This window comes from Indicator indicator, chromosome 6 (genome assembly GCF_027791375.1).
Source record: "Indicator indicator isolate 239-I01 chromosome 6, UM_Iind_1.1, whole genome shotgun sequence".
Taxonomy (NCBI): domain Eukaryota; kingdom Metazoa; phylum Chordata; class Aves; order Piciformes; family Indicatoridae; genus Indicator; species Indicator indicator.
In genome coordinates, this window is record NC_072015.1 from 34,959,410 (window position 1) to 34,973,836 (window position 14,427).

Below are 14,427 nucleotides of genomic sequence, written 5' to 3' on the forward strand. Positions count from 1 at the left end.
ATAGCACCTCTTGGCTCAGCAGCTCTCCTCCATGATTTACTTCTGATCCTGATAAGAATGCCAGAATGTTGTCCTTTACAAAATGTGGCATGGTATTTCTGGACTACTTAATAAGTGTCATGTATGCTTGCCACGATGATGGCCAGGACAACTGTTAGAAACATACATTGCACATTTAGGACAAATTGACTGTTCTGTTACTCTAGCTCAGGGTGGTGAATTGTATTACCTTTTGGGAGATGTCCCAGATGGATTTTCATCTTCAAATTATTGCTTTTCAGGTTGGTTTGTTCATTTTGTTTTCTTGTGGGTGCATAAGTGTATTTAGTACTGGAGCTGGCAAGTCTTCAGAACAACTTGCAAGGTTACTTTCAAATTGCCTTCTTACTGACTGAAGGAATTTGCTATTGCAGACTATCCAGGATTTGTGCTCTCTTCTCTGTGAAAAATCACATGCTACTCAAGTTTCTCTGTTCCTTTCATGTCTCCTGACTTGAAGAATTAAATCAGAGTATTCTGCAGCAGAAAAGGACAGTGGGAACTAAAAGGAAACAGAACAGGGACTGTGTGACAGAGAGAGTGTTCTGCATTGTAGGGCTTGGCTGCCTCTTCTGGAGACCAGGAGCAAAAGAAGGTGATAAATTGTTGAGGACCTTGGAATTAAAACAGTGTGGTGGAGTTAAATGTGCTTCTTAGAGCTTCCTGGGAATCATCTCCAAATGCTGAAGTGACCAAGTGCTACAGGTGAAAAAAGAGGGACCTGTATTGCTTTTATCTAGTAGTCTGAATACATTGTGCCTTTGGGTGAAATAATAAGTAAAGCTTTCTTTGGAGAAAGCACAAGCAAGTTAGCTGTTGCTATAAGGCAGAAAGGGAGGAAAGCTTATTAAGTTGTAAGTAAGTTGGGATTTTTCTCTTCAACACTTTAAACAAAGAAGAGGGAGCTGCTGCTTGGTGGTGGAGGAAAGGAGTCACTATTCCAAAGACAAACCTCATTGCTTGGGAGGCCAATTTGAGTATGGATTAGTGGCTGAAAAGATCAACTTCTGTAGCTTCAGCTGTGACGGTCAAGAATAGATTGATGCCCTCAGTGAGCTTTTTCCTCTGTGTACTGTTAAGGCTAGCTTAACAGACTCATCGTCTAGCACGTATTATCCTTAAGGGATAGTCTCCAATCCTGTAATAATGATGTCAGCTATTGGCAAACTGTACTTGATGGAGAAACTAGCTTCTTCTCATCTCATCTATACCCTACATAATTCTTCTGGTTATTCTTGATTCACATCTGTGCCTGTGGGAAACAAATCAGTCAGTGAATTGAGGCTTTTTTTGGGTTTATGCTGGAGTTTTTGTTCCTAACTTTATCCACTCATTTAAATGATATATGCATGTTTTCTAGTTTGGATATGAATGTGAAATTTCCTGAATGTGAAATTCAAAATGCAGGTACAAAATTTTACAGATTCCATAGTTTTCAGCTTCAGCTTGTAGTCAGTATGGTAGTGGCAACTCCATGAAATAACACATAGTCCTGATGTACTCCATTCAACATGTTGTACCTATTGAATGAATGGCCCTAAGCCCAGACCAATTTAAAAGAACAGATTATTTAATTTAATTAACAATAAAAGGTAGTTATCCTCAGAACTTAAAATCTTTATTTGGCTTACTCACTATAGAGCAATATAACAGATGTAGATATGGTTTAAAAGTGAGATGGTATAAATTTAGGGCAACAAAAATGGGAAGTCCTAATTTCCAAACTGTCTATACTGTGCCACAGCATGATTACAGGACATACTGTTTCTGAATCAAGGAAATACCCTAATGCCTTTAACTGACCTGACCTTTCATCAGTCCTTTTCAGATAGGCTTTATTCCAGTCAAAAAAGGGAATATCATGAAGTAACCCCTCAAAATAACGAAGTTATAAACAGCTGTCCTGTCTCATTCATAGAACATTCAAACCTGTCATGTTAAGTTCATAGGATGTTCAGTCTCTTCATATAGTATCCAGGACCTTTCATCAGTCCTTTTCAGATAGGCTTTATTCCAGTCAAAAAAAGGAATATCATGAAGTAACCCCTCAAAATAACGAAGTTATAAACAGCTGTCCTGTCTCATTCATAGAACATTCAAACCTGTCATGTTAAGTTCATAGGACGTTCAGTCTCTTCATATGGTATCCAGGGCTCTGAGCTTCTCAGAAGTTAAATATGAGAAGCCTGTGATCTTGTGCTACTCATTCAATTTGTCAAAGTTTTTCAAACACCTGTACTACCTTTCGCCAGACAGATGCCATCGTTTTTCTTGTGTGTTACTGATTTTATTTCTGACTATTCTTTTATTTTTAAAATTATTTTTATTTCTATCAGAGTATTTTAGCAGCAGGAATTGCATCCCAACACCCACAGATGTCATTTAGTGCTGAAATTCAAGCACTGTATGCCTACTGCCAGACAACACCCACTCACTAGAAATATTTGTGAAGCTGTATGGGCAAGGTCAGAACTGTGAACATACCTCATCCTCAAGAACACTCTTACCATTCTCAGCAGCTACTCTGAGTCATAATGGGCAAATATCCTAACAGATTTCAACATGTTTTGGGGCAGAGACTGATTGTGTTGTTGAACTTGAAAACCATCAGCCTGCCTGCAAGAACAGGGAAGAAAATGTGTCTCTCTCACAACCCTTTCTAGAGGAGAAAGCTGGCTGCATCAGTTGGAAAACAAGGAAGGACCAGAGATAAGAGTTTGGCTTTTCTTAGTTTAGATGGCAATGATCAAATGGCTCAAACAGGATGTTCTTCACTTGCTTCCTGCCCTCACTATGATTGCTCTGAGGTTGAAACCAACAATTGTTGAATGATTTTTTTCCTACTTTCTCTGCCTCAGGGGGGTGGATAGAATGTATGGTCTTACACTGTGGTTTTCCAGGCACAGAGTGTCTTCTTTCTTCAATATCAGTGTTATTGGTTATATGTTAGAAAAGATTTACACCAAAAGAGAAGGTTTATTAATTGTGTGTAACAGACTCTTATCCATCCCAAAACATGATTCTGAACCTGACTACAAAGTCATTACAGCAAACGCATGTGTATTGGGTTTGCATGGCAACGTTTTGGTAGCAGGAGGGCTCCAGTGGTGGCTTCTGTGAGAAGCTGCTAGGAGCCTCCCCTATGACTGATAGATCCAGCTCTGGCCAAGGCTGAGCCCTTCAGCAAGAGTGGTAGTGCCTCTGAGATAACATATTTAGGAAGGGGGAAGACTTGCTTGCAGAAGCACAATGGCAGCCAGAGAAGAGAAGAGAAAAGAGAAGAGAAGAGAAGAGAAGAGAAGAGAAGAGAAGAGAGAGAAGAGAAGAGAAGAGAAGAGAAGAGAAGAGAAGAGAGAGAAGAGAAGAGAGAGAAGAGAATAGAAGAGAGAGAAGAGAAGAGAAGAGAAGAGAAGAGAAGAGAAGAGAAGAGAAGAGTGAGGATATGTGAGAGAAGAAACTCTGCAAATGAAAGGTCAATGAAGAGGGGGAGAGAGAGGAGATGCTAGAGCAGACATTCCCTTGCAGTCCACAGTGAAGACCACAGTGAGGGAGCCTGCCCCTCTGCAGTCCATGGAGGCTAACAGTGGAGCAGATATCCACGTGCAGCCTGTTGAGGGCCTTATACTAGAGCAGGTGAATATTTTTCTCCTTCCTGTGAACCGGGAACCTGCCAACCTCACTCAATGAAAGGAAGAGATTTGATGCTTGCATACTACAGGCCACAAATCCATATAGATCCGTTTAGATGGGCCACTACAGTTCTTGATTGCAGTCATTCAGACCTTTTTTCCTTTACATACTTTTTAGTATCTCATGTAATCCTTGGAGCAATTACAATACTTGTGTGTGTGATGATGCATTGAACACTGGTATTACAAAAACATTTAATTGGGATGGGAGCTACTAGGCCAATTTCTATAATTTATAATATTTTAGCTGGAATAGAGAAGACCTCTGAGGCATGGCCATGTGCCAGGTCTCAGTACTATTGAAAGCACAGATGGATAAGGTGTAGGAACTTCTGCACACAGACTGGTGAAGTGTCACTGTCTTAGTAAATGTCAGTATTTTAATGAAAACAACACTATTATGCATGGAATATGTGAGTGTGCACTGCCACTGCCAAAAGAAAAAAAAATATAAAAGAAAAAACATTTTTAAAAATCTTGCCTTTAGGTGTCTTCTATATCCTGCTTTCCCACTGGGAATCTTGATAATGGAAATGTACAAAGTTATCATTGCTAACAATGAATTTCACAAACATAATCACTGTCAGTACATGCTGAGGATATAGATGAGCTACAGGGTATGCCTCTATCATTGATTGTGGGAACCATTAAAGTATGTTAAAAAAATTTAAGTGATTAATCACATCCCAAACACAGTGTGAATATAACAAACACAAATATTATGTGTGAGGGAGAAGGACAGATTCTTTTAAAACTTTATTTCTGATCAAAATAACAGAAGAAATATCATTTATCTTTCCACCTTTAACTTTAAATCAAGCCTTATGAGTTTGGGAAAATTAACTGCAAACTGATAAGAGTTTAATGCAACAAGTATGCAATTAAGGCATAACAAAAGAGGGTTTATTATTAGACTCAGAATGTAATTTGGAAGTTTTAATTGCCTGTGCAAGCTAGGGGAAAGTTCATTCTGAATGTTTTACTTATCTTCCAGGAACCATAATTATGTCAGAGGAATTGCAAGATGCTTTGGATAATATGTATGATGCTAGAATTCCAAAACTATGGTTTAAGATTTCCTGGGAGTCAGCTACTTTAGGGTTTTGGTTTACTGAACTTCTTGAAAGAAACCAGCAGTTCAGCAGCTGGCTGCAGAATGGCCGACCAAATCAGTTCTGGATGACTGGATTCTTTAATCCACAGGTAAGACCGACAGATAGATCTTTCTAACTCCTATGTAACAGTTAAATTAGACCCTGAGAGAGCTTCAAGATGACTCAATAATGACTATATGAAGTGTAATCTCATTTTAGTAGAAATATATTATAAATTAACATCAACATCTATTGAAGAGATTTTTGCTAGACCAAAATAATGAAATGCATCCTCTAGTTGCTTTAATTATAGTGTGGAAGTTGGGTAAACATATCTTTTCAAATTTCAATGTTGTCCCCCTTTTCTCCCCTCCTCTGTTACATTAATCTGGTGTTCATTCATTATCTTAAAATCCCTTTGAGTATAAAAGAAGGTAAGTTTCAAAACTTTGACACAAGAAGAAGAGATTTGAACTTGGCTTTCAATCCTTCAGTTTCTTGAATTGGAGGGTTTGTTATTTATACCACCCCAGGATTGTGCCAGACTTGGTCTGCAGAGACATAAAATATACAGCCTCTTGCCTGCACTAAAAACCTGGCACAAAATGAAAGATAAAAAGGAAACAGCTGAGAACAGAATTAAAAGAATTGAAGTATGCATACCTAGATGATGTGTAGTCTCTTTGCACAGCTATCCCCGTTCATTAAAGCTTTTTGTGATTCACAGATGTTTGTGGGAAGTAGGAGTTGTGGAAGTGAGTCATTGTGAGAGTATCTAGCCAACAGGTTTATGTAAAGCCTTAGCAAAAAGCTATTTTAAATATCTATTTTAATCTCAGTACTTGTTAGCAATGCAAAAGCTAGCTGAAACAGCTGCCTAGAATAGAGAAAGCAACAGTGGCAAATATTCTCTAGGATTACTGCTGGGAAATATCCATCTATCATCTCTCCTGTGTCAGTTGTCAGCTGATACCCCTTTAAAGCATGGAAGTGTGCTAACAGAATCCCTGAGCAAAGGATTCCCAACCAAGAGTATTAAGGAGAGGAGTAGGAGTTTTAATAAAATGATTATGCTTTCATACTTTGTTAGCAACATACCAACAGTGGCACTCTAATATATTTGAAGTAACTTAGGCAGTGATCAGGCAGGCCACAACCCTAAGTGGCTTTTGGTTTTGTTGGTGTTTGTAATACCTGAGAAATTGTCAGAAAATTGTTTTCATTTGTGAGATGAAATGCAGCTTCTATGTAATTTGTAATTTACCTACTTGCATGGATCTCACTGTTTATAGTCAATGGGTAAATGCCATGGATAACACGAGACAATAAAGCAGATTTATAGCAGTGGGAGAAGGAGGCATTCTGGCAATAAAAAAAAAAAAATAGGGCCTGGCTTTGCCTTCTCTTGAACTGTTTATACACAAGGATAAATTCAGTAATTTCACAGAAGTTAACCTTCATTTATAGTGATACAAACGAGAGCAGGCTCAGGTTTCTGTGTTGAAGAAACCTGATTCCCTCTGTGCATTGGGCCAAGATAACTGGAGTGAACAAAACAAGAGGTGCCATGAATTTTCTTCCCTCTTGGAAGTTAATCTGATGTTACTGGATTTTTTTTCCTGAAAAGTACCTAACACTGTGCATATCTAATTTCTAGCTCCCAAATTCCGTTTTGTGGCTGACATTGGTTTATTGTTTCCTTGTTTACATCTCTGTATCTGGGTGCTGGCACTTGTCCTATACAAGGGTTTTAAGCCCTCTGAGGCAGAAATTTCCTTCTGGTTGTATAGTATGTAGCATAGTAAAACCTTGGCCTATTTATAAGACCCTCAGATTCCAAAGCATTGCATATACAAATAAGAACCTGAATCACTGTGCCTCCATTCCTCTGTGCCCAGTTGATTCTAGTAAACCTGCTGTAATTTGCTTGCTATAGAAACTGAGAAGTAAACGACAAAGAAGGAAGCTCCTAAGCAAGTTAAAGGAGAGAATATGGTTGTGGAAGCAATATAATTAACTGATTTCCATATATCTTGTCATAGCTTCCACAGATGCCTGTTTCTCCATCACTAAAAGGTTCAGAGTTCATTTTCACTGGTTATTTTAACAGCCTTCAGTGAACAGGCTAGGGAGAAGTTCAGGAAAAAGCAGAGAAAGAAAGAAGAAATAATCTTCCCTTTTTCTGAAGTCTCAGCATGCCTGTCCCCCATCCTCCAACAACATAACAATAAACAGATTCCCAGACCATGCAAACAAAAATAAAACTGTGCAAAGATTACCAGAAATCAAAACCAATGTCATGGCAAATGGTCTATTACGTCCCTGACAGAGAGGTTTGAAGGGAGCCAAGCCCTCATCTGTAAAGTGGCACCTCAAGCCACTTGATTCTTTCTTGCTGTTTATTGTGCTGTTCACCTGCTCTGGGATACCCAGCTGGGCCTCAGCTCACAGCTATAGTCTTTATACACTGTCTAGGATTCATTCAAATGAGCAGACAAGTGTTACAAATCCCACTGCAGACAGCACATAGGTCCTGCCATCTCTGTAAGAACAGTCTGCACTCCAAATCTTATCCCTGAAGACAGCTCACAGCTCCAAGCTTACTTTTACTCTACTGTTTCCACAGTGCCTTTGAACTATTCCCTTAATACACTCATTGCTCTGTCCTATCCTCTTCAGGCTCTTCTTTCTTTAATATTTCAGTTTATCTGGGATCTAGTAGCCCTCTGGGGCCTTCTGGCAGTGAACGCTTCGTGTTTTTTAAACTATTGGTGCTAGTGTGTTTCTACAAATTAAAATTCCACAAATTAACTACAAAGATTCAGCTTTCATATAATGGTGTTTCTGATAGAAGAACTTGGCCTTTAATCCTGTCTCCCTTAGCTATATGCTAGAGTTCTCAGCTACTTCAAATGCAATTACAATTATCTGTGCTATCACAAAACCTCTTTAAAACACTTCTCCTGAGGTCTCTGGAATAGTATTAATGAGAAGTAACCAATGTCAGTTAACCAAAACATCTGAGTTCATGAATGTCACCTCATGTTCTCATAACTTGAAGGGCATTGCATAGCTTCAAAGCACTCAGCACATGCAGCAAGCACTTGAGTCCCAGCAGCCAGAGGCTGTCCTCTACATTCAGCAGATCAACATGCTCATGTTTCTGCAACTGACTTCTGTCTACTCTTTTGGCTCTACAGTAGATCAACAGAGCATCCTGTACTGTGAATACTGGAGAAAAATTAAAAGCTTGTTCAATTCCTTTATTGCTCCTGATTTCTTCCTGGCTGTGCTGCTGGCTCTGTAAAACCCACCTTTGTGTGTTCTCCTGTCTCTGTTTCCAGATACCTATTTTTTCTCCTCTGAAATCTGTCCCGAAACTTCTTCCTTCCTAGTTGTCCTCAGCAAGTCCCTCTTGCACCCTCAATTTTTATTCATTCATGTCATGACTATGCAAATAAGTTTCTATAGAGCAATAGAAGGTGTACATCCGCAGCATGTCCACTGAAAGTGCAAAGCAGACTATACCCTCCTGTCTTTGTAGGACTGACTCCCATGAACTGCAGTGTGCATGCAAATGGCCCATTATGTAAGGGAAGCTAACCTGCATCTTCAGCCTGTCTTGTGTTGTGATAGCTTGCAGCCATATCACAAGATTATAGCTCTTTAGAACAAAGAGTGACTTTTGTTCTGTGCTGCTGAAGTGCTGTGAGGTTATCTTGCTGGTGTCTACAACAGGACATTATTGTAGTATATTAAGGCTTTGCACTGAACAAAGTGAGAGGCTGTTCATTATGAAGATACAAAACTCGGAGGGAGTGGCTGACAAAAACAGAAGGCTGTGCTGCCATTCAGCAAGACCTAGAGAGAAGGACTGGGCAGAGGTGAACCTTCTGAAGTTCAATAAAGCAAGTGTAGAGTCCTGCACCTGGGGAGAAATAATGCCATACACAAGTACAGGGTAGGGGGTGAGCTGATGGAAGCAGCTCTGTGGAGAAGGACCTGGGAATGCTGGTGAACAGCAAGTTCACCATGAGCCAGAAATGTGCCCTCATAACCAAGGTCAGCAGTATTCTGTTTCATTCCGTGCGTTAAGAATAGTGTAGCCAGCAGGACAAAGGTAGTTCTCCTTCCTCTCTACTCCACCCTGGTGAGGCTGCACCTGGAGTATTGTGTCTAGTTCAAGAGGGACAAGGAACTACTGGAGAGAGTCTGATGGAGAGCCACAAGGATGATTAGAGGGATGGAGTACCTCTCTTACAACGAGAGGCTGAGAGACTTTAGCCTGGAGAAGAGAAGGCTGAGGGGAAATCCAATCAATATATAGTAAATATCTAAAGGATGGAGGTCATGATGATGAGGCTGGGCTCTTCTCAGTGGTGGCCAGGGATAAGACAAGGGGTAGTACATACAAACTAGAACACAGAAGGTTTCACTTGAACTTAAGGAGAAACTTTGAGAGTTACAGGGCATTGGAACAGGCTGCACAGAGAGACTGTGGAGTCATCTTCTCTGGTGATTTTCAAAATCTGTCTGGACATGTTCCTCTGCAACCTGATCTAGGCATACTTGCATTAGCAGAGCAGTTGGACTAGATGATCTCCAGAGGTCTCTTACAAACCCTACCATTCTATGATTCTATGACTTAATTGCACAATTCGAGTTTGTAGTTCCTTTGTATTCTGTAAAATGCTTCTTGACTGAAAAGCAATGTTACAATGTTGGTGTAAGAAAAGGTAAGACAGCACATGAACTACCGGTGTCATTTGTGGCTGAGCAACTTCCTGTATTTGGAACCTCACAAACCACATTAATCTGGCAGCCTTGTAAACCTCTCTCCATCTGTCTGGTTGTAAAGTAGGCATACAAGCTGAGGAGAGTTACACGTGTAGCTTGTGATATGTTAAATAAGGCAGTTTGGTGCCTTCTTAGCACCAGCACATGCATACCAAGTATGTGAGAATGCATGGGACTGGGAAAATGTGGAAAAGCTCTGGATTTAGACAACTGAATGTAGTTTTGCATGCAGAAAAAATTCAGTAGGATGAGGTTTTATACTGCTGCTGTCAGTATTTTATAGGAAAAAAAAAAGGCTGAAATGGATAAGTTCAAGTATTTTAAAACACTCTGTGTCATATTCAATCTCCTTAGGGTTTTCTGACTGCTATGAGGCAAGAGACAACTCGCATGAATTTGGGAAAAGGATGGGCACTCGACAGTGTTGTTTTACAGAATGAAGTGACCAAGATGATGAAAGAAGATGTGACTGGGCCTCCACCTGCTGACATTGGAGGGGTTTACATTTATGGCCTTTTCCTTGAAGGGGCAGGTTGGGACCGCAGAAACAGTAAGCTGGTTGAATTGGCACCTAAGGTAAGGATTAAGTAAGAATGTCTGGCTGTGGCGTAATACGGCGTGCTCAGAGAACACCAGGAAGTATTTTGAGTGTCTGCAGTAGTGGTTTCACATCAGATTTTAAGAAGGTAAAGCACTATCAGGTCTGGGAAGAGGATAAATTGTTTACACACCAGAACTAAACAAAAATATTCCTGTCAGAAAATGAACTTAGGATGCAGTGCAGAAGAGCAGACCGAGTGCTGGGTTCCTTGGCTTCAGGGCCCCAAGAACCACAGCTATGTTTGAAAAAAATGGTTCAATCCATAGCCAGCTTCTTTTGGCTAATCAAGTGGGACCCTATCACAACTTCCAAAGCCCAGGACTGGGTCTGATGACAGCTGCTGTGGAGGTCAGTGTCCGGATGACTAGAAATCCCTGGCATTTGTTTCAGAATAGGAAGAAGAACATTAGTTCTGGGCTTATGATCAGTTATCCATGCGTGGAGTTACATTTAACTGGTATGACTAAGATTTAAAACGTAGCCATGGAGTGGTGATTAGATGTTGTGGTCAGTGCCCAAGGATAGCTGTCATTGTCTGCACTAGTAAATTGCACTAAAGTCTTCTCCATAGGTAAAACACTTCTGTGTCTGTCTGAGAGCAAACTGTTACAAACCAAACCTTGCCAGCTGTAGCCTGGTTTGTCCAAAGACACTTTCAAACATGGAGTTTACTCAAGCACTCTGGGGTGTTCAGCATGCCTCCATGTTGCTCTTGGGTTGCTCTCCCCCTGCCAATGGATACTTTATATTACTAGAAGGCCTGAGAGGCTATAGTCTGCATAAACACACCCAAAAGTTACCTTACGTCTTTGAAACTCCACTGCCAGCAGTCTAGAGGTAACAAGCAGGCTTGCTAAAGCCATCCTGGCCTTTGTAGCTCATTCATGGAACAGGAGGTGGAGAAAGAATGGAGAGTACTAGCCAAAGTGGGGAAAGGATGGGAAAAAAAGACAACGGTCTCTCTCCCTCCTAGAACCACACCATCATTTTTCCACCTACTTCCATGTCATGCAGTTTTCCAGGTTTCTACTGCTTTTTCCTTCCAGGCTTCTTGACATCTGTTGTCTCTGAGCAGCCACTGGCTTAAAGTTAGAGTCAATGTAATACAGAGCAGAGGACTTCTCTTCTCATGTATACCCCTGCTGAGGTGCTGGTGCTTTTGCTGAAGGCCATTGGTGAATCTAGTCCCAGCATTTTTTAGTTCAGACACCCTATCCTACCTCTCTAATGCTGAGCTCCATGTCTCTTTTAACATCCCCAGGTGCTGTTCACAAGTCTTCCTGTAGTCCATGTGTATGCTGTTAGCACGGCAGCACTACCTGACCCAAAGAACCAACAAGGAAGTGTGTACTGCTGCCCTGTCTACAAGAAGCCTCGGAGAACAGATCTGACATATATTTTCTCTTTGTATCTGAAAACAGTGCAGAATCCTGATCATTGGACTTTACGGGGAGTTGCACTGCTCTGCAATTCAAAATAAGGACCAACAGATAGCTAGAAAGAAAGAACCACCTAGGAAAATCCATCTGCAGCCATTGGGGCTTCTGTTGTTAGTGACAAAGTGGTGGCTACGTTCTCATAGGGGTACGGGAATTAAGATAGAGTTAGTTACACATAGATCAGTTTGCTCTGTTCACAGCAAAAGTGCTAAAGGCATTTAACTTAGGAATATCAGAGGGAAAACTGTTGCAGGTGTAAAATTTGGCAACTCTTACAAAGCAGGTAAGAGCACAATCAACTAGATTGCTCATAAATGAAACACTAGGGAAAAGGTGCTTAGATAGTGACAGGTACTCTAACATTTATGGTGGTTCTTTTGTAGATGTTATCTTTTCTTCTTAATACAAGACTTCTTCAAAATATGATATAATTCCTTTAAAAGCCAACTTCATAGTTAAAAACTTATCATCCATAGCATTATTAAAGCTGTTAGGACAAGTGAATTAAACATATGTTAAAACTTTGTTTCTCAGCATGGATTGTAATGCACAGTTCCTCTGATTTTTGCATTTGTAGACTTACTGGGTGGTTTAACAAATGGTTGCTATCATTTCCTTCAATTTGTTTATATAAATGATTGCAGAAGCTGCATGTAACAGGTGGATTTACCTTGCACAAGTAGTGGCCTCTGTACATGTTAACTCTTTTATGAACCTATATCCTGTTATAAAGATGTACACACCCCTCACTATTAGCAAGAGAAAAGTTTTGAAACTCAGAGTCAACACATTTGACTCAGAGTAAAGACATGTTGCCTGAATGTGGAAACTCAAACCTCTCAACTGCTTTTTATTCTGCAGTTTAGATAAAAAAATGTAGAAGGCCGTTTCTGGAAGCAGATTCAACTGAAATGATCGAAGTAATTTTTGTGTGTTACCACCATGTCTGTCTACCCTGTAATTGAAGGGTGATTGCTACTGCTCTTTTAACAGACAGACAACTATTGGCAGAAAATGTGTTTGGCTTTTTTCACTAGCACAAATTCAGAGCAAAAAAGAAATTGCTGTTGGATGTTATTGCAGTGAATGCTTTCTTAATCACTTCCCCCCCCCCGTAAACGCTTTCAATTTTTGTTATAAACACTTCCATTTCTTTTCAGCTGGTGTCTAAAAAAGTAGTTTGTCCGTTCCCATAACCAGTTTTACCCTGCAGTTAGCAATTGCAGGGCTCTTTCTGTGAGGAAGTTTGATACTCACACTCCCTCTCACAACTAAGCAAAAAGTGACAGATTTGTTCTCGGAAAACAGAGCAGACAGGGACAAGGTCCCTTTCTCCCACTCAGCCAGGAGCAGCACTTGTTTTACACACACAGAGTGTCAATGAGATTATCTTACCAAGCAAAACCACCTGTTCAAAAAATACACACCAGGCCTCCACGGCTGTGTATCAACCAATTTCATTGAGAATTTTGTTCCTGAGAAGGGTGAAGGGTTGAGCTTCCAGATCATTGCTCTTAGAAATGATAAAAAAGGGGAACTTCAAGCAGGAAAAGGCTCTGCTGTTGTATAGAAAATGAGGTTGTACACCTCAGTGTTCTCCCCTGTTATGAAGGAATATGGGGTAAAATTAATTTTGGTCTCTTAGTGTATGTAAAATTCAAGTCAGTAACATTGACAATAACTTAAAATGAAGGGCATACATTGAAATACTTTGCACAACTGAAGAACTCCCTACTTGATATGAAAACAAAGCACCCTCTGAACAACTGAATTTAGGAGTAAACAAAAAAAAAACATATTTAATAGGGGTTATATGCAGTGCTATGTGATAAGCTCCATGGAAACTGCATCACTTCCCTTCTTTGTTGAGTAAAATGAGAAAATTAAATGCTACATAAAGAAAATCTATAGGCAATTATGTTCTAGCACTTAATGTTCAGCTGCATAAAAATGCAAATAAATAGCTTCTTTGAACTTTGACATTTTCAATTAGGTAACTAAACCCTGTTTGTCAGTTCAGGAAAATGTCAAATCTTGCAGAGCAGCATGCAGGCTGTGTTAGAGAAGAACCAGACAGATCATGCAGTATTTCCATATAGCTGTGGTACTAGATGGAACTGGAAGAAGAACATATGGCTGCCTGGTTCTAGTAAAAAAACCCAACCAAGCAAGCCATCCAATCTATCCTGTAAGCAAAATTTTTTTTTTCTTTTTATATGTAATTACAGTACAGTGGAGATGTACAATTTACTGTTGAAAGAAATGTCTTCCTCTCTTTGTCTTCCTTTCTTGCCCTATCGTGCCTTTCCATTCAATGGAATTGCTCCTTCCAATCTGACAACAGTAATTTGATTTGAAATGTCACTGACATATTATAACATTGACCTTCCCCAACCAGTGTTCCCTGATTCCTATTGCTAAAGCTGTTTCATTTCAAGTATGACGTACACAAAACTGAATGAAAGAACTGTCAGGCAGAATATTTGAAATCAAACTAATTATATTTAAATTATAGATTAACAATTAGCTGGGAGTCCTCAAACAATGTATATAGATAACCAAGTTATGCTCTGGTGTTGAAATAAATCTGAGATATTAAATACAATTGTACAGCTTTTGGCAATATTGTACAAGTTTCACACAGATAGTAATGACTAACATTGCTTTCAGTAAGTGCTCTGAAGGCAACTCCATTTTAGAATGAAGAGAGCAATACAGTCTTGCACCTCATGTCAGCATAGCAGTCGTGTTTACAAACATATCTGATG

General features: G+C 39.9%; 1 protein-coding gene across 1 annotated transcript in view; it reads left to right on the forward strand.

Moving 5' to 3' along the window:
* LOC128967635 (dynein axonemal heavy chain 5-like) overlaps nucleotides 1-11,700 on the forward strand; it is a 149,822-nt gene extending 138,122 nt beyond the window's left edge. The window contains exons 69-71 of the mRNA XM_054381818.1: nucleotides 4,723-4,931; nucleotides 9,974-10,195; nucleotides 11,482-11,700. Coding sequence (XP_054237793.1) covers nucleotides 4,723-4,931; nucleotides 9,974-10,195; nucleotides 11,482-11,700 — 650 coding nt within the window. The remainder of the gene's footprint in view (nucleotides 1-4,722; nucleotides 4,932-9,973; nucleotides 10,196-11,481) is intronic.
* Nucleotides 11,701-14,427: the final 2,727 nt, after the last annotated feature.